The sequence below is a fragment of the Amblyomma maculatum genome, chromosome 9 (assembly GCF_055883805.1).
Source record: "Amblyomma maculatum isolate TAMU_Amacu chromosome 9, ASM5588380v1, whole genome shotgun sequence".
NCBI classification, from domain to species: Eukaryota; Metazoa; Arthropoda; class Arachnida; order Ixodida; family Ixodidae; genus Amblyomma; species Amblyomma maculatum.
In genome coordinates, this window is record NC_139352.1 from 119,497,627 (window position 1) to 119,518,693 (window position 21,067).

Consider the following 21,067-nt stretch of genomic DNA (forward strand, 5'->3'; position numbering starts at 1 on the left):
CAATCGATTAACGTTCAGCTATAAGGGTTGGCTTGCTGGTGAAAATTGAGACTACAGTCCATGTGTTTTAGAATTGAACCAATAGACGTGGTTGTCAAATGCTGCATGCTGTAGTCTCTGAACGTTTTTAGGCAACGGAGACGAGGGATGATGCAGCGATATTCAGGCAATAGGGCAAGAGAGAATGCCAGCGTCCTTGCGCTGCTTGTCTGATTTGTATGTGACTGTGAAAGCCAGCCCCCAAGACGACAGGACAAGGTCTTCAAAGATGACAACCAGCACAGTAAATGGTGGTCGGCGAAGACTGTAAAGCGCCAGATTTATTTACTTATTTTTGTAACCTCAAAGATCCCAGAAGGGGCATTACATGAAGGGCGGGCATTCACAACTAAAGCAACAAAAAAACATGGTCCGTATTCTGCACAATGTCCTTACAGAAGGACTACCATAATTTCCCGTTTATAAGATGCACCCCTCATATACAGTTGTGCCTCGTTATAACGACCCCCGTTAACATGGACGACTCAAATTATGGACAGTTTTCTGAGGACCAAACATTTTTCATGCATTTACGTCTCGTTAATATGGAAACTCCCTGCCCGGACAATGGACAAGGAGAAAATGCACAGGTACCCTTAGGGCCCACATATTTTTATCGCATTAATATGGAAAGTCATGAAAACAAAATTGTTGCACTGCTTCAAAGATAATTTCTCATTCAGATTTTGTTGATAGGCACCACATGAACGTAGTGCCAATGACTGAGTGATTGCCCTTTTGGCTTTTGTTTTCACATTTTACACTGCAAAGTTACGCAGTCGATGAACGTTACGACTTTTTGTTTTGCATGAATTCACTTGAACAAAAATCTGACAGCAACTTAAGCTTTGTAGAAAGCTAGATTTAGCAACTTTCAGCTTACTGAATGCTGATACGTTGCAGGGGTTCGCGGGATATGAAAAGTAGAAGTCAATTTATTAATGAAACGCCATCGAGAACATATCCAACTGCCTCACAATACTTTCAATTGCTTCGCATTTGAAGCATCACGGTGACTCAGAGAATGTTCTTGTAGCTCCTAATGTCAAATTCGCTGGACTACATTATGCTCTAAAGCAGACCTTATCCTTTGGGGGGGCCACAATTTATACGCAAAAAAAAACTCTTGCTCAGTGAGAGCAGAAACGGTTTGTCATTCCTTTATTATTCACAGATTCCTTGCCACAGTGCTCAGGCGCCCACTTTGCACTCTCATAACCATTGCACTGATCATCGCTGCGCGTGGGCGCTCTGACGCACACACCAAAACATATGCAGGAAGGAGAAAATACATGCAATAGCCGCCAAATAATGTTATATATCGTAACTTGAAAAGAGAGTCAGCTCGATGTGGCTTGTTTTGACAGCATGGAAAGCGCAAGGAGAATGGATGTCGCCACATTTTGGCATTCTGCAAGTGAGACGGCTGTACAATTTTAGAACACTATAATGACGTGCAAACATTGCAATCGCAGGAGTCGCTACCGTTACCGTTTCATGATAGTTTGCCTATGAACATCGTGCAAAATGAAAAAAAAATAAAAATAATAAAATAAAATAAAAGACGCACATAAAACGCACCAAGGAAAATTTTGTAAGAAGAAACCACGTCTTAAGCATTGAAAAATATGGTAAACATAAATTTGACATAGGTACTTCGATAACAAAAAAAAAAAAAAATAAACAGGCAATGAACAGTGGATGCCAATCTGGGCCATGGATTGGAAAACAAGGAAAAACTGGAAACTAAAAGCAAAGTACAATAGAACAATGTTTCAGCAGATAATACCGTAAACTAAGGTGCGTAAATAGATTTCAGCGTGTCTTTGAATTTAGTCAGATCTTCAATGGTTACAGCAATGTTGGGAAGGCTGTTCCAATCATTTGCTGTCCGTACTAAGAAAGACTGCAAATGTTTGTTTTTGGGCAAGGGTGTGACACCTGTTGACTGTCTTTGTGGGGAGCTGAAACTGGGAAGTGTTTCTGATGTAAGTGCTTGATTGGAGTGAGTAGCAGAATCGATGAGAGGGAGCTAAACTGGCTAAATTTCATTGGTGCTTAAGTAAGGGTAAGCCGCCACAGTTCTTTAACTCGGTTACACTAGTGTACATCGGAATAGACAAATATAACGGCACAAATTTAGATAGTTTCAATACTATCAGAAACTGTTGATGAGGGTTCCCAACAGTGGCAGCATTTAGGGTGTATTAATGCGGTATAGACTAATAATTATATGTGAGCTTGAGAGAGCTTCATGGAACGTTGAAGGTAGCCCAGAGATCAGCTCGATTAGAAAGGTGCCTTCCTAGGTATGTTTTAGTATCCTGTAATTAAGATCCACAGAGAATGTAGCTATGTTTAGTGAAATCAAAGCACCTATGAAAGTGTATCACTTTATATTTAGCAGTGTTAATGACATTTGCCATTTTTGCACCGATTTTCTACAGCTAATAAGTCACATTGCAAGCTAACACTACCTTCAGAAATGGTTACCGTATTTACCCAATTCTAATGCGCACCTTTTTTGGGTAAAAATAGGTGCTAAAATTGCATGCGTGTTAGATTCAAGCATGAACTGAAACTGGCCTATAGCTGCCATTGCCATCGCCACAATGCGGGTGCGGCAGGTGGCGTGCGGTTGGCAGCAATACCAACACGTTTGTTCCTCGTTTTCGGCATCGCAAGAACCTTTTGCAATCAGTGCTTTGTTGTTGACCGATCTGTAGGCTCTCTTGTTCGAGAACCAATGTTGCAGTAGAAACAAAGATGCACAGTGTCCGACATGAGAACAGTTTTAAGTGTAGACTTATTCGAGTGCTGATGAGAGCGGCAATAGGGATGCAGCCCGCCATTTTGGCATGTCTGAGACTTGTGTCCCTGACTGGCTAAGACTGAAAAAGTCAATCTTTGAGAGCAAGTCATCAAGCAAAGGCTGCCATAGTCTGTAAGCGAGGAGGTTTCTGGGCCTTGAAGATGAGCTGGCTAATTTCACAAGGCAGTTGCGGGTGGATCATATGCCCGTGACTACAGAGGTGAAGGCCCTTGAGCTAAGCTAGTGAAAGTTCACATGAATAAATAGCCTGTTTCTACCTGAAAATAGGAAAATGTTTGCGTGGTTTATTTAATTCGCTGAATTCATTATCCGTTAGAATCGGAGCTTGCATTTTTTTTTCTTGCTCAACGCAATCCGTCACGTGCGTGTTGCTTCCAGTTTATTTTTCTCTTTAGGTCATGTAAATTGGATGCGCAGTAGAATCAGGGGCGCGTTAGATTTTGGTAAATACGGTATTTGGGTATAAATAATGCATTCATCTGCAAAAAGCCGAATGTTCTTGTTTATGCACCGAGAGAGACCATTTATGAAAATAAGAAAGGAGAGGGTCAGAGTACTGGTCCCTGGGAGACCCCAGAAAGAACATGGACAGGTTTAAATGCCATGTTATTAATACAAACTATTTTCTCTCGTTAAGGAAATTTACTACCCCCCAAGGACAAATGGGTCGAGATTTAAAAGTGATAATTTGTACATTAGCCAGCCATGAGAAACTCTGTTAAAAGCTTTTTCGAAGTCAAGAAAGATAGAGTCAGTCATTAGTTCCTTATCCAAGTTTACTTGTCAGCCGTGAAGACATTGAGCTAACCGAGTTTCACAAGGAAAGCCTTTACGAAATTCGTGTTGAGATGGGTGCATAGAGTTATAGTGCTCGAGGTGTTTAATAGTACTGGAGAAAACAATGTGCTCCTTGATTTTAGATGGTACACTAGTTAACGAAATGGGCCTGTAATTGGAAATGGATGACTTACTTCCCGATTTTATGAATGGCATGACCTTCCCCACCTTCCATTCATCTGGTACACAGCTGGAATAAAGAGACTGCATAAATATTAATGTAAGGAACTCGTTTATTACTGCCTTTGTTTTTCAGTACCTTGGAATTATCTGCACCGGCAGCTGGTGACAGTTTTAAATTGTTGATTGCGTTAACGATACCAGTATTAAGGGTGGAAGCAGGCTCGAGGCTTTTAGAGCAGCTTTGGAGCAATGAAACGAGAGTTTTGGAGCATTTGAATTATATTTTGGAGCACGTTTCTAAGGTCAAACACCTTTGATAATTGCAGTTTTCTTTTTCTGAAATACAAAATCTCCAATTTGATTCCCTTTTATGTAAGTTCAATGCCTTTCCAACTTCACACTCATCTCTGACAAGACAGACGGCCAAAGTATGTAAAGATATATAACACAGGCTGATTTTAGTAACAACTTTGAACAGACTAGCAGCAAACGAAACACTTGCTGGTGCACTTCATAACTGAGCACCTAGCCTGATGTAATGCGTTTAACTATTTTGACTTGATAGATTCAAATGTCGAGTCTACCACTTCGATGCGCTATAGCAGCAATACTAATTTGGAGTTCAGATTAATGGTCATGACATTTCTACTCCTTATCTTGTGCATATCCATTTATTTATTTAGAATACACCTCAAGGCCTCCAGATATGGGGTCTTACATGATCCTCTTTGATCCTATGCCTGGGCTGATGAACTCCTGAGCACTGGTTATTTTGTCTGCCAAAAAGGCGCCTTCAGACCACCATAACGCGTCTTGGCAAGCTTGGCACCAGTGCCGCTCCCATAACTTTTGCCAATCGTGGGATCGCAGATGACTGCAGCATGACCTCAATCGTCTTGTCTGTTTGTAAATACGGCGGAGGTCTACAGAGGCGGACGCAGGCTCAAGCATTTTATAGTAGCTTTGGGATATAGATGGATGTCATTGAAGGGTAGCCTTTCCACACTTCAGCTTTTTTTACTTCACTGCCTCCTGTCAATAGTTCATCATTCTTTGCTTGAGCAATGCTCAGGCTCATTTTTAATATCTTGGCGATAGGCCCTGCATGCTTTCCAACACCCTTGAGAAGCTTCCAAGTGATTGACAACTTTTGTGTACCAACCCATAACGCTTCAAGTATGATTTTGTCTGCCGTAGGCCTGGCATGCTTGTCATTGACAAAGAGGTTCAGTGGTGAAGTAAGTAGCTGCTTGTTTTCACAGCAGGACCATTAGAAGAACTCGTGCAGTTTTTGCAGTCGGACAAGTTTCCTTCCCAACGGCTCACAGTAGTTTGTGCCCTACCTGCTTCGGTTGCTGCTCTCGCTTCTCTCTACCGGCGATTCAAAAGGCTGGGCGGAGGTGCTACGTCGCATGCGCAGTGCATTTTTTTTTTTGCAATTACCTCCAATCGCCAGCGGCTCATACTAAATTTACTTGCGAACAAATATTTAATATGCTCCATGTTTCCTTCCCTTACAAAAATTACATTTGTATTAAGCCCAGTGCAAGACTCATTATATCATTGCCCTGGTGCTGTAACATTGTTCCTGTGTTCTGCTAAATTTGATGCCAGAACATCGAGGTAGCCAGTTCGGAGCAGTTTTGGAGCAATATTGCATTTCGGAGCAGAATGGAGCAGGGAAGGCAGTTTGGAGCAGAATGGAGCAATTGGAGCAGCACTTCCACCCCTGCAGTAGGCATAAATATTATTGGTGGCATAGCTTCGTTGATTAGAGGGTTTGATGGGTTAGAATTGTTCAGGCTGTGCTCCTGTGTGAAGTTTGAGCAAAAGAATCGGTTGAAGGCTTCTGCTGAATCACTGTCCTAACGGTTTACCACAACTATCCTTCAGTGTTTGGCATCGAATTGTTTTCCAAAACTGTCGGGTGTTTGACCTAAGCATGTTTGGTTATGCCAAAAAAAAGTTTGCTTGGCCTTGCGTGCATGCGTGCACACATCTCGGCTTCTTTAGTAGCTTTGTTATACACGATTTTACAAAGGGGTGAAGGGTGCTGCCATATTGGGGAGCTGGGCTGCTCCCGTAGCCCAGGAAAGTGTTGACGGCTTCCCCCCTTAACAACCCAGTCAAACCAGTTTCTCCAAGGGTCGTAAAATGGTCTATATGCCTTCCACAAAGTTGGATTATTTTTTAATTTTGCCTTCCTGTAGAGCTGTTCAATTTTATTTATAAGCTTTTTGATTGCGCTATTGAACCACAGTGCTGATGCTTTGTTTTTAATACTAGTAATGGGTATGAACTTCTGAACTAGGTCATCTAGCTTGTTTTGAAGAAGACACCAGTTTTCTTCAGTACAATGCGCATGGAATCAACTTTTGTAAGAGGCATATGAGTTTTCAATAGTAACCATAGCATAGAAGTTTATTGAATAGTAATCACCGCAGTTGTATTTGCATCTTAGTAAGATTTTCTTTATGACACAGGAATGTAAAGGTAAACTTTATGGTAGCTTATTTCTTTGAAAGGAAAGGAAAGCAGACTAGAAGGGTCAGACGTTAGTAGTAGATCCAGTATACTTGCACTGCAACTCGTTTCCCCAGTAGCCTGAGAGATTACCTGCATTAGTTGGTAGTCAATAACTAGTTAACAAAATCAGTACATTCTTTCGAAGCTGGGTAGGAATTTTGTAACCAGTCTATGTTAGGGTAATTAAAATCACCAAAGCGAAATAATTTAGCACATGGGTACTTCATATATATGCAGTTTAGGGCGTCATTGAAGTACTTCATGAAGTCTATGTTCCGTTTCAGAGGACAGCAACACTCCTATCACGATAAGCCTGCACGAACAGGTGACCCAAAGCATTTCCAGGGAAGTGTCAATGAGCACTTTGGAGTGACAGATGTCTTTCTTTATCGCGATCAAGATGCCGCCGCCTCTACCAAGTGAATGATCTTGCCGATATACTGTGAATTCAGGCAAGCAAGAGAAAATTTCCAGGTCTCTGACGGCAGGGTTGAGCCATGTTTCCGTTACAGAATGATGTTGCATTCGGAAGAATGAATTACTGGGCTGATATCGGCTTGCTTCAATAGAACACTTCTAGTATTAGCATAAGGAATTGAAAACGAGGTGATGTTTCTATGTTCTGAAGTGCGACTTTCGCAGTGATAAGATGGTCGTCCAGTAATACATGGCGATGGGAGGTGCTTATTTAGCTATCTGGGATTTCTTTCATAGCCTTTTCGGACCTGCTGTAAAAATAAAATTTTATACCTACGATCAACTTTTTGTACCGGAGCTCGAACCGGACGTCCTTTTCTCGTGCAAAGTGTACTAGTTCCTTGTGGATCGAGCGGATTGCGGCCAATAAGCCTTCACCAATACAGTAAGATGCATCTTTTAGTATAAACCACTTTGACAGAACGTACCTCGTTTTAGAAAGTGTGCATTGAACCAGAAGAGGACAATGTCAGTTTTGATCTGAAGGCACTCTGCCAGTGTCAATGTGCTCTCTCAATTTCATTTGGATTGATCTCGACTCCCAGTTCCGTATTGCAAAAATTGATTATAGCTTTTTTGCTGTCCTGCCATGTCTCGGATTCATTCTTGGCGATGCCATAAATGACGGAGATTTTGGTGACGTGACCTATTTTCTGCACTATCTAGGTGATCATTAATATCAGTGAGAACTTTAGCAGTTTCAGCAGATGATGCTAGCAGCCGATTAATGTTTCTACACATTGGAGGAATATACAAGCATTCAGCTTCTGCTTTAATTATGCGAGTGACCAATTCATTTAAGGTTTGCTTTGTTGTCATTAGCCTATTGCTTATTGATTTAAGCTCCACCATGATCATACTCTGACCAGCTTTTAACTTTGTAAGAAGTGCGTGGATTGTAGCGTCAGTTTGGCTGCTTGTACTGAGTGTATTAAGGGACTGGGGTTCTCTTCTATGTCTCCTGATTGAATAAGAAGCTGGTGGGTGACATCAATACACTCGCAGAGCAAAGCAACAAGACACCGTGGGCTCGGCAGCTGCAAAATAAAATGATCACTAGTGTTCTTGGCAAATAGTAATTCACTATTATGCACCTGTGGAAAAAAAGACGAAAGGTGTCAGCCTGCGTGGCTATGCCCACAGGGTGGTTCCCGATGAGCACGGCTTCTGATGCTGATGTCATTGGAGTTTCCTGGCTGACAATGAAAGGGGCAGCAGTGATGCTGTATCCGTTGGCATTCCCTGAAGGCAATGCAGAACCATTGCAGGCAATCCTGGCACCTGTGCAAGCCGCTTCATGAGGCACAACGGCAGCAACCTGTTCAACAAAGCATCATGGCTGTGCAGCTGTCGAGCCCACTTGGGTAGGGGCAAAATTTTTGAATGGCACAGACATTCTTGCTTGGCTACAGTGCACCTCTGTTCCGATGGACTCTGTGTGTGGCTTGCGTAGGCAAAAACCTCTTTGGTAAAGAAGTCTTGTTGCTGTAAAAGAACAGCGCTAACTCCATGTCCACTGGAGTCAGTGTGCAAAATAGTAGGAGCATGGTCATCAAAATGCCAGACGACTGGATCAGATGTCATAGCACACTTCAGAGCTGCAAAGGCTGCTTCACAAGCATCAGACCAAGTGAAGGGCATGCCAGTATGGAGAAGCGTGCTTAAAGGTGATGCAGTAGTACAGGTAAAGTGAGCTAGAATTGGGTAGTGGGCTCACTCCTCAGCCGGCGCCATACATTGCGATGACGCCGCCTATGTCAGTAGATTCTAGTTCTGCGCGCCTCCGCAGGGGGCCGCCACCGCCGCCCTCAATGTAGCAGCGCGCGACACCGCGCGCTGCGCGCCGTTTGCCTTTGCCTGCCTTCCCCTTCGCTGCTGTATTCTTGCCATTGCGGAGGTTTTGTTTTGCGGTGGGCGATGTGACTTCTGATACGAAGAAGCCACCCCGATGACAAAACCATTGTGCTAGGCTGCCGGACATGTTTACGGGAAAGGCGCCACGAATCGAAAGATATGTGGCTCTTGGAAAATAATGGGGGTGAATATAAATACTCCCTAAAGGATATAAATACACGATGACCTGATCACATCAATGACACGTACACCAGCCTAGTTTTTCAGTTGTATTTCATTCTATGGCCTTGTGAAAACAATAAGCCAGGGGAAGGGCAAGCAGGGCCAGCTAGCCGGATTGTCGACATGCTGCATCAAGGAAGCACAAAGCGAGACACGAATGTGAACAAAAAGGGGGACCAGTAGTTAAGAAACAACTTTATTCAACGCATCACTAAGCGTCAAGAATACGCTGGTATATCTGTTGACCACAGCCAGCATATTATAGCCGAAGCGCGTGATTATAGGCTAATATTTCACACCACTGGGTATATGTTGCTAAATACAGTCTAATGAAATTGAATTGCGAAGCTTGTACAAGCCTGCTAACCGCTTACTCGGCGCAAACTTCCGCGACAATGGGAAATCAGCTATTGTAAGTTCAACTTTTGCTTCTTGAGCAAGCTCGAAAAATGACGGCCTGTACGTAGGGCGATCATTCATGACTTGAAAACCACTGTACACGGCGCAAAGACGACAACACAAGAAATAAAAGAACGCCATGTGAGCATGTGCTGTCCTTTTCTTTCTTGTGTTGTCTTCTTAAATTTGAGCCGTATACATGCAGTGGTTCTCGAAAATATATGTTCATGGAGGATTTTTTTTTTTTCGTGCCATAAACTGCATTCGGGCAGCAAATTAATTGATGCACTCTGAGTAGTAAAAGACATGCTCCCGCGAGAAATCGGATGCTTACAACATATCGCGCGCCTCGCCTCTCTCATCAGTTATGATTAACACGAGTGTACTTTTTGTCAAGGAAGCCAGCAGTGGAGCCGCCGTTCATCAGCCCGAGATGCCTACTAAATGCTTGTTTTCACACTCCTAGAGCTCGACAGGTCCTTCCCTATCGATCAGAACACTGTCTACACGAATATAGCTAATTCGCAATTGTGCAGTTATCTGAAAATTTTCAGATTAAACTGCTGATAATGGACGGGGGATGCTCTGCAAGCTTTTAAGATGCGTTCAATAATGACTTGTGGCAATTTTTATACACCTTTCTTCCATAAACAGCGTCGACAGTAAATTAAAATTCACGATCCAGAAGGCAGGCGCAACAAAAAGGTGCTGACAGCTGCGGCCTATTAAGAATACGGATACAGCTTTACACGTTACACACGTAAACCTACGTGTCTCTGTACTCTATCATCGCGGCCGTGAATCACAAACCTCAGAAAATTGGGCAATCGAGCGCCGCAGTCATTTTCATACAAGCGCCTTAATTCACTTTTCGCCAAGGACTCCGGAGAGAAATCGGACACGCATTTGCAGTTAGAAACCTCTTAGTTCATCTTATAGCACCAGTAGTAGCACAACTTTCTAATATATCCAACCTCTGCATAGCTGCCACATGCAAATCTAGAAAGTGTGGACGAAGACGGTGCGTTTTTCTAAAGCGAGAAGGCCGCGGTCGCACGAACGCAACCCCTCAACCAGCAGAGCGCTACATTGAAGTCTGCGGTGGCGCCACCTAGTGCATGTGACACAGACTGCGTCAGGGAAGGAGCCCCAGTGAGCCCACTACCCCATTCTAGCTCACTTTAGTACAGGTAAAATAGAGGCCGAACTGATGGAAGTATGAAGCCAATCCCAGGATACTCCAGAGGTCTTCAGCCAGTCAGATGAGCAAAATGTAGCACAGCTGCAATTTTGTCAAGGTCACACTTGAAGAAGTACAGACAATCTTAGGGTTTTATTGCGAAAGCAATACTACGCTGGGTAGAACCATTCTTCATGGTGGCCCGGCGCGTCGTGCTACGGTCTCCTCATAAAAAAAAGAAAGTTTGCCTCCACCGGGAATCGAACCTTCATCCCTCGCATACTCGGATCCCCAGCCGAGCACTTTTAACAACTGAGCCACGCCCGGGACCGTGAATAGCGCATCTTAATTCTCTTTCTCTACCGTGAGCACATGATAGTAGTGATGATGATAGGCTAGTCAGCAGCGTATTTCGGGCGACCATGTACTCAGCAAGAGCGCTCACTCGGGCCTCTCTTTTCATGTGAGAGGGTGACATTAGAATCAGCCTGCCATGACATTCGAATTCACGTTCCCCCTATGCCACAGGCAGGAGCTGCCAACTCGGGTCGCTCCTTTCATACGGGAGGGTGATACCAGAATCAGCCTGCCAGAACCGTTTGCATTCTGGTTACCTCTATGACACGCAGGCACGTCCATATGGCTTGGTTGAAGCGCGACTTTATATGTGGGCTGGTAGTTTACGCTCTTGCATCATACCCTTAAAGGATGAGCTTAAGTGTCCACAATAATGTAGCACCTTACACTGATAGGGCGTGATAGGGGAGTAATCTAGCAGGAAAAAGAAGCTTCCACCGTTGCTTTCGCTATTCAACTAGGGTTAACCAGAGCTAAACCACAGCCAATTTTTTCACGTAACTGTATATGGGTCACCACCCCTGACTGCTGAATAATTTATACTCGAATTTCTTTTCTCCCTTGTTTCGGTTTCAACAGGTGAGCAATGATTGTGAGGTTAAAGTAATGTGAGGGACGAAAAAACCGAAAAACAATCGTTTGAATTCATTACAACACTAAAGCCTGCCTGCCTCAAGAACAGGAATTGCAAGTGAAGAGCCAGAAAGTATATCGCTGTTTTTCCGCACATGACCTGGACTTGACTGTGACGTCACAGCCTTCTCTCGGCTGCTGAAACCGAAACCAATGAGAAAACAAAATTGAATTAAAAATTTTCTAACGGTCGTAAGTGAAAACCAAGTGGGGATCAACACATAGGAATGTCTTATGCATCATTGAAAAGAACAAAAGTACCATCAAAATTTGGTGTTTATGCTCCTTTAATTCCTTCCTTGCTTAAGAGGTGGCTAAAAACTTTTTGAGGAAGAGCAACATTCCTTCATATTTAACTGAAGGCCACCACTATAAAATTGTTGTTAAAAGGACAGAACACTGGCCAAAGTATGTCATGAGATTATGACCTTGCCTCATATAGTACAGATCGACCACTACAATATCAAATAAAAGAGGCTTTACAATTTTAATTTGCCATTGAAAATCACATAAAAACAACTAAGGCTCTATCTAGCGGAGAAACCTTATTACTTTCGGTGTAGTACCTCACTAAACTACATATCAGCAAAATATCGCTGATTTTTGCAAGTGCACACTGTTCTTTTTTCTTCTAGGAATGCTTGTCATAATTCATTGTATTTTGCGTTCTCCACTTCGTCCTTAAATAAAAACCACCCCTGCTTTCACACCGCGAGAGGTATGCTTTCAAGTTTTGCCACTAGATGGTGCCCCAGTGACCACTAGTCATCACGGTCGCTGCTCATGGTTTCCAGCATCAGACTACATAAAAACGGGTGCATGCACTGATCGAAAAATTCTCGGCAAAAATTTTCTACAGCGTTTCTTCTAAAACCGCTATGGAATCTAACATTTTAGACATCATTCTTCCCATTGTGCCGAAAAAAAATTTAAGACCTAAATTCAAAAAAGGACTAGTAAACAAATTACTAAGTTGTCCAAGAAGGAAAGACAGGTTTGCCATCTGAGTCTTTGAAGAACTGTGTCAATCATTTGCTCGAATTTTGCTGGACATTGCAGAGCCCATAAGGCATTACTTTAAATTCGTAAAAGCCATCAGGTACGAAAAACCAGTGTTCTTTTTGTTGTCTTCATGCGTGGGAATTTGCCAGCAGCCAGCTGACCTAAAGTCTGGACCTGAAAAGAATTTGGGATCTTGTAGACAGTCGAGTGTATTGTCGATTTGCGGGAGGGGATATGCATCCTTGTGAGTGATTCTGCTGAAAGCATAGTAGTCAACACAAAAGCAAATCGAACCATCCTTTTTTTTTTCACTAACACGACAGGCGAAAGGAACTGGAGGAAAAGCATGAGGCTGCGTGCTTGCTCAAGACAGTGAGCAATGCTGGTTTGGTTTGGTTTGTGGGGTTTAACGTCCCAAAGCAACTCAGGTTATGAGAGCCGCCGTAGTGGAGGACTCAGAAATTTCGACCACCTGGGGTTTTTTAACGTGCACTGACATCGCACAGAAAACGGGCGCCTTGCTTTTCGCCCCCATCAAAAAGCGGCCGCCAAGGCCGCAATTCGATCCCGCGTCCTTGGGTACAGTTTTCATGTTTCAGGAACCATGCCTTGGCCACATCACTTAGATAGGAGAACACGTTGATGAACAACATCATATGAGCATCCAAACAATTGAAAGAGCTCATTAAGTCATACTGCAGGAGCCAGTCATTCAAGCCATTGCCTTGAAGATTTCCTAAAACAGAAGTGTCATGCTGGTGGGAGCTGACAGTTCAAGTAGGCTGGCCTCAGGAACAAGGGCTGCACGTGATGAGAGGCCAGCAAGGGAAGCATTGGAAACCACAGCTCGAAGTGGCAGCAGAGTGATGCAAGTCGGGAGCCGCGAGGAGGTTTCAGGGATAGAAAAGCGCCTCCATCACTTGTGAGACAATAAGACGTCAAAGCAAGTATTCTGTACTCCCACACAGAAACAGCCTACAAGGTTTTCTATCAAGCTAACGGCAGCTGACCTTCATATATGTTTACAGATGGAAGATGGGGTTCGCACACAATGCTTAAAATAAAACAATGAGGGGCTCTACAACATATACACGAAACAGAGAAACCCCAATAGTACATTTACTATTGTGTTGTTGATCACTGGGACATTAATTTTTTTCCAAAGCCTTATAGTTCCAACACTAAATAGGAGAAAATACAAACATATGCCGTTAGGAAGATCCAAACGCTTGACATCCACTTGGAGCATAACTCAAATACGGCAATGGCTACTCTCTTCATCATACAGGGAGCTTGCATGAAGCGATGCATGCTGGGTAATCTGCCATGTTGTAGGCGTTGGCAGCAGATGACGCAGCACCGCACTGACAAACCTCGTCTACATGGTCGCGTAATGCGCGCAGACGATCGGACAGGCCGACTGCGGGCTCTTCACGATTCCAAAAATATGTCAGCACTAGTGCAGGAAGCCACAGGATCACTTTAGCGACGCCGGCGCTAATGGCTCGTACGGACCAATAGATGCAAGATCGATGTCAATCCACGCAAGTATTAAACTAGTCGCCAGAACTAGAAATCATAAATGTCGGCGATGTCGACGGGCGGCCATAGCTCCAGGTGCATAGAGCAGTCAGTCGTCCGCGCGTAACTTGCAGGTCCGTGCTGCACTACTTTGCATTCTTTCATAGCGCTTCCAATCTTTCGGGCACAGCGTAGATGCATACGTTTCTCAGGAATCTGCCAACATCTTGCATGCACGTAACGGCAGCGCACGAACAGTCGCATGTTTGCTCGGTGGACCGTTGAGAATGACAAGGCACTGGATCAATTCAGCCTGGCTGTGCTGCCCGCCATCTGCTGTGAACAACAACATGGCGGATTACCCAGCATGCATCACTTCATGCAAGCTCCCTATAGACAAGCGTCATGTTTGTAAACAAAGGTGGCGCTGCGATCGGCAGCGACAGGGGTGTAGGCAAAAACGCAACGTGCCTACACTGCGCCAAGCGACGCTCTCTTCGAAACCAGTTCGCGCGTGCGAATATTCTAAAGCGTAAGCTTTGCTTGTGCGTAGAAATGGCTTGGTCTATGCCTGGAGAGTAGTTCAGCACTTTACTAGCCGATTACTGATGGAATTACTTGGAGAAAAGCGCTGCATTGGCTTCCTTCTCCGTGGCATCAATGTGCGCGGCTACGGTGGGCGACTGTAGCAACATTGGACTGTAGTGACTGATTAAATTAATTAATGAAAACGAGCAATCGCAATGTATAAAAAAACTAATATATAGTCAACACTGTCCAACTTCCGAGCCTATTGTTAGCACATGCAAGGACGATAATATGTATGATTGGAAGTGCGTTTTTCATATGACGACTATTTTGATGGGTACCGTTTCTGCTGCTCCAAGCACTTTCACTCTAAAGAACAATATTACCAGCAACTATACTGAACTAGAAATCATATTTTTAGCTCACTGTACCAGCAACTTAAGTCATATAATTTCACTGAATAAGAACTTTTCTAGTTCTTTGTAAAATTTGCCTAGTGGGCACGCTGCCAACTTGTTTTATCCTGCTCGATAAAAAGACGTTCGACGTCTGTTTAATCGCACAGATGCAGTCAGGGGCATTTACAGGTTAATATATAGATAAAAAGCTGGTAATAATGCTGTTCTTTTTTTTCTTTTTTTTTTGCTATGAGCGCAAATGCAATGTTCTCCACGATGTCCACGATCACTTGCAGCGCAATTTGCGCGATCTGCTGAGCATTTTTAATATATTGGAAAAATTTTTATTCAAATGCGCGTCATATTATTCTGCTTATTTTTCGTCCCCCATAGCCAATTCTACTTAGGGACAATAAACGTAATGCACCGTATATACCACAATTAAATATCTTGCTCAATCAGAGCTGGTTGTATGGTTAATTCGTTCATCATAATCTTAATGTCCTTCAAAAATAAAATTTAATACTCTGAGAAATAGCGCTGCTTGACTTTGTCTGGATCCTAAAGATGTTCACTCGATTTCTAGGACTGTTGATGAAGAGTGCGTCACTCGTTGAAATTCGGGAAGGTGAAAACAGAGAAAAACTACTTCACTATTCTCTTGGCCTGTTTCGGCAGTGATCGCGCTGAAGTGACCGCTAATTGCAGTTTCCTTTGCAGCAGCTTTTGTGTCCTTTTCTGTACTAAAATGTGCACGGGTAGTACCGCAGATGAATGGAACTCACAGCGCGGTTTCCTAGCTGCGTTCGATTAAAATCATACGCGCACGGAATATCAAGCCTAAACTTCTTATGGCCTGGTAGTATATACACCAAAATGTGAATGATCTGCAGGCATTTGTTATTGCGCTATTCGTCAAGTGGCCGAAAACAATCACGGCAATTAATAGTTTCAAACGAATTGGTCAAGTTTCAGAGCAGAAGTGCAACGCACGTTAGCTGCTAAGGCAATCCGTCGCCGAAGGGTCTACAATTGTCGCGCTCAATGCCTCTGTCATTCGCTCTCCTTTTCATTCCACCGCAAGAAACAAGTGAAAACAGGTACCACTTTCTTTTTTGTGCCTTGTGGCGCAACCAACTACACCACACATTGCAGAAATATCAGGAATAATGCTCGAAAACGCAGCAAGCGCCGTGCATCCAATGCAGACGGCCTATGACTTTGCCTACACCATGAAAGTCACTGCTGTCGCCAGCGCCGCCGCATCTCCACTGACGTCACGGGCTGACGCTTGTCTATACCTACCCTACAGGTGTTCTACAGGAGGCATTTTTTAAATGCCATGAAATCGTTGTCAAAGCAGGTGGTCAGCACGAGCAGATTGTATAGCAAGGCAGACTTTTTGCCTCTGATAGAATGCCACCGAAACAATTAGGTAAAATAATTAGCTTTTACCCCGCAGGGGTGGGTACAGTGGTTAGAGCGTCTATTACTGTTTCCAAGAATGTGGGATAGAACCCTAGTTTCGGCGGCCCCTTTTCAATGGAGGCGAAAAGCAAGGCGCCCGTATGCTGTACGATGTCAGTGCACGTTAAAGAACCTCAGGTGGTCGAAATTTCCGGAGCCCTCCATTACGGCGTCTCTCATAGCCTGAGTTGCTTTGGGACTTCAAACCCCATAAACCACAAACCACAAGCAATCTGCTTCTTCCTTTTTATTTTATCAATGAAGTTTATTTGCAAATTTGATGGCTATCAACTTAAGAAGGCAAGCCCAGCCTCACGGCACGCTTGAGAAAATTCTTAAGTCGACTTTTTCTTGCAGGTTGTGCGCGACGTATACGCAGCATGACTTACCCCAGCTTCTCCTCAGTGCTTTCTCTGAACGTGCATATTCCATGTTTCCACCTCATTTGGTGTGAGCCAACCCACCTTATCTTCCTCCTTCCCATCTTATCCATAGCTCAGAAATTTACAAAAAAAAGCATTTATAGGATAAATAAAATGAAAATGAAAGGCAGTGCCAAAGATTGTTCCAACTACCGCACGATCGCGCTTATTTCGCATGCTAGCAAGGTGATGTTGAAAATCCTCCAAGGTAGGCTGCAGCAGTATGTGGATCGGGAGCTTCCGGACGTGCAAGCTGGGTTTCGCAAGGGCAGAGGAACTAGAGACCAAATTGCCAACCTTCGCTGGATCATGGAAAAAGCAAGAGAGTTCCAGAAACCCATTTACTTCTGCTTTATTGATTATGCGAAAGCGTTTGACTGCGTAGATCACAGCAGATTGTGGCAAGCTCTCCAAGAGATGGGAGTTCCAATTCACCTCATCTGTCTCCTCAGGAACCTTTATGAAGGACAAGAGGCCACAGTCAGAACTGGGCATGGTCTTACTGATTGGTTTCCGATTGAGAAAGGGGTGAGGCAAGGCTGCATACTGTCGCCCTGCCTATTTAACATATATGCAGAGTGCATCATGAGAAAGGCCGGTCTGGACGAGTCTTCAGCTGGAGTGAAGATTGCTGGAAAACGTATCAACAACCTTAGATATGCGGATGATACCACTTTAATGGCAGAAAGTGAAGTGGAACTCAAGAGACTTCTGATGCGCGTACAAGAAGAGAGTGAGAAGTTTGGGCTTAAACTGAACATTAAAAAGACAAAGATCATGGCGTCTTGCCCTATCAAGTCCTGGAGCATCAATGGACAAGAAGTGGAAGCTGTGACAGATTTTCTGTTCTTGGGCGCCAAGATTACCTCGGAAGGAGACTGCAGCCATGAAATTAGGAGACGCCTGCTTCTGGGAAAGAGAGCAATGGTTAGCCTTGACCGAGTAGTAAAGAGCAGAGACATTAGTCTGCCAACCAAGATCCGTATAACCCGTGCTATGGTCTTTCCAGTTGTGATGTATGGATGCGAGAGTTGGACTGTGAAAAAGGCTGACCGCCGAAGAATTGACGCGTTTGAATTGTGGTGCTGGCGGAGAATCTTGAGAGTTCCTTGGACTGCCAGAAGATCAAATCAGTCGATATTGTCGACCATAAACCCTGACTGCTCATTGGAGGGTCAAATTCTAAAGTTAAAGCTCAGCTACTTTGGTCATCTGATGAGAAGAGAGGAGTCGCTGGAGAAAGATTTGATGTTGGGAAAGGTTGAGGGTCGCCGGAGAAGGGGTAGGCAGCGAACGCGATGGTTAGATGGCATTCTCGAGGCATTGCAGATGAAGCTATGTGATGTTAAGAAGATAGTGAGAGACCGGAAAGCGTGGCGTGACATGGTCCATAGGGTCACGAAGAGTCGGACACGACTGAACGCCTGAACTAACTGAATCTTCAAAACCACTCTGAACAATGTTAAAAAAGCTGTGCCAGTTTCATCAAGGCTGTTACAGATTGTGAAGTCTCTTTTTGAAAGGGCATGAGACAAGACCGAAAACCGATATCAAGAGGAAAGTTCACAGTGACATGCCATCTCCCAAGTTGGGCCGGGCAAGGACATAAAAATCAACACCTGCCTGCTTGAGCTCTCCAAGAGCTCAAGCAGGCAGGCGTTTTCAACTTCACATCGTTTCTCATTATTTCAAATCCCATGGTGCAACATCAGAGGCAATATGTCTTGCATGCACTGCCTATACTGAGATCAATTTCTGCTTTTCAATAAAGTATGTCAAAACTGACAGTGCACTATGCAGTCAGAAACTCAGAAGGAATTTTGAGAAGGCAATGAGAGCACTAGCAGATAGCTTTTATCAGCCACTTCTAAATGGCGGCACAATCCACAAGCACAAAAAATGCATATTAAAAGTAGCCCTTTCTTGAAGTGAATTTTCCTGACTGGTATGATCAAAAAGCTCTGCTTGCCAAGTGAACGTCGTCATGGCCTTGGTAACATTCGAGCACAATATTCCAGTGCCATGAGTCAACAGAGCGAGCAGTTTAACCGATAGAAGCATTTAGCACTGCAGCTGTTGTTATTAGCTGTTACTGGACCTCCTTTACTGCAGAGCAAAAGCTGAGGCTTACCCAAAAGAGGCCTAGTAACAACAGACAACGACAGCTGCAACGCTACATGTGCACCATAAAATACTTCTAATAGGTTACACCGCTGGCTCAAGTTATTCGTGCTGAAATCTGGTACACAAATAGCATACAACTGTTTGTTTTTAGTGCCAGTTTTGAATGATGGCTTCTGTTGGGTCACCGATGCTGCAGACTGAAAAGATTTTGAATTAACTTTTACCAAATCAGGCAAGTATGTCATAGAAACTGGTATTACAATGACATACGGTTGTATGCTGTGTTCCAAATTTGAGCAAGAATAAGTGAGCGATTTAACCAATAAAAGCGTTTTACGGTGTGCTCTTAGCGCAGAAGCTTACAACTGCTTGCAGATTTCCAAAATAGATACTGCTTCCCAATTAAAGCAGCTGCCACTAACTGGGATTGGATGTGGAATAATCAAAATCAGTCAATGATGGGAAAGAAACATACTGGTGACAGTCACTAAATCCAAGATTGCAAAGTGGGAAACAAAGTATGACAGCAGGATTAATTTTACACAGGCTACAGCTACAGTTGCAATATAACTGCTGCTGGAGTCCCGTCCAGGCAGAAAAAAATCCCTCCCCATTACATCTACACAGAATAGCAACAGTCACTTAGAACTCCTAGCAGCAGTGAACCATATTCGACGAAATGAAACTACGCAACAGCAAATATTTGAGCATTTTGTGCTGCTATTCTCTGGTACGCCTGCATGGAACTTTACAGTAGAAATTGTCTGGATGGAATGCTAGAAATTCAGAAAAACAGAAAAAGCAAGTTGAACGCTTATGGTCACGCCCACAGCTCTGCGACAGTGCATATAGCCTAATTTTCTAATGCAACTGCTTGATCTGCAAAAGGCGGTCACAAAAAAAAAAAAAAAGGAAAATATCCCATACCTTCGTATATGCTACGATGGTATGCGCCCAGTGCTAGTCTGATCAAAACCTGATGGGACATTCCACACCCAGTAAAAAAAAAAAAAAACCAAAAAAAGAAAAAAAAAACAACACAGGCATGCGGGTCTGGTATGCAAAAGAACTGCAATGGCATAAATGATGCGTTTCAGTAGTTTGGGCGATACTCCTCCCGCAGCAGATAAGAGCGAATTGTGCGGTCCTCCAAATTCGAAACCCTGCTCCTGCGCGTGTGCAGCCGCTACACCGCACACATCGCAATGATCAAAGGGCGCCCCAAGCTCCACATTTTGCTTTGGGATAACTGAACACGCTACAAACTACAGATAAGAGACCAACGATCGCCGCCGCCAACGACCTTGTGCAAACAACGCCGCCGTTGTGCGCACAGTACAGAAGTCGTACAAGTTTGTGCAGCAGCCAAAAGGTTGAAATGCAAGCCAGGACGAATGCACAAACAGTCTGTGACACAGCCCACAGAAGACAGTCATTGAAGCGGCTCTGGCACGCCGAACACAATGCGCGAACGCCATCACTGCGTAAATATTCTGATAAGACCATTATAGACTATCAGCACCACAGCGCCAAGGAAAAATGATAAAACAGGTATTACTTGGAACGTACTTACGCTGCTTAGATCGACGAAGCAAGCGGCAAGCGTTTACTTGCCGTTCCTTTTCTTCCCGGTGGCGTCGGATTTCTTTGGCTTCGGCCTCTGGTTTAATTGCTGGATGGATGGTGTGCGGCTTTGTAGAGACTACTAGTAGAGAGCACCGTAGCCTGGTGCGCTGCAGTTTTGGCCGCACATGTGGCGCTGTTTGGGAGGCGCCGCCGAAAATGGCGGCTGTCTGTATCCGCGGGTGTAGATAAAAACAATAACGTTGGATAAAAGTAGGGTCCCTAGAAATATTGCTAGTCTCTCGACCGCCGGCCGCGGCGGGGGCTGCCGCTGATTGATCGCCGCGGTGGCGCTGCTGTGAACCGGAGTGCGCCACTGCTAACGGAGCAGACGACGCGTGCGCCCGTGCGCTTCGAAATGCGCTCGCTGCGCACTGCCTGGTGCCCCCTGTAAGTGCGATGCCGCTCTTTATATATTTCTTTTTTTTTTTTTTTTAGTTTAGTCGTAGTATTGAATTCGCGCCCAGTAATTGGCATAACCAAGGAAACGATATTTTTTTCT

At 44.1% G+C, this 21,067-nt stretch overlaps 1 protein-coding gene across 4 annotated transcripts in view; it reads right to left on the reverse strand.

Annotated features, from left to right (window-relative positions):
• The window catches only part of LOC146180235 (uncharacterized), a 35,640-nt gene extending 14,809 nt beyond the window's left edge, over positions 1 to 20,831 (reverse strand). Inside the window, exons 1-2 of one of the 4 annotated variants that reach the window (XM_084579445.1) lie at positions 20,514 to 20,831; positions 19,870 to 19,935 (exon numbers count right to left, since the gene is read on the reverse strand). In XM_084579445.1, the coding sequence (XP_084435571.1) occupies positions 19,870 to 19,930 (61 nt within the window). In that variant the 5' untranslated portion in view covers positions 19,931 to 19,935; positions 20,514 to 20,831. The remainder of the gene's footprint in view (positions 1 to 19,869; positions 19,936 to 20,513) is intronic. The other 3 variants (XM_084579447.1, XM_084579448.1, XM_084579446.1) reach the window with 3 other exon arrangements.
• Positions 20,832 to 21,067: the final 236 nt, after the last annotated feature.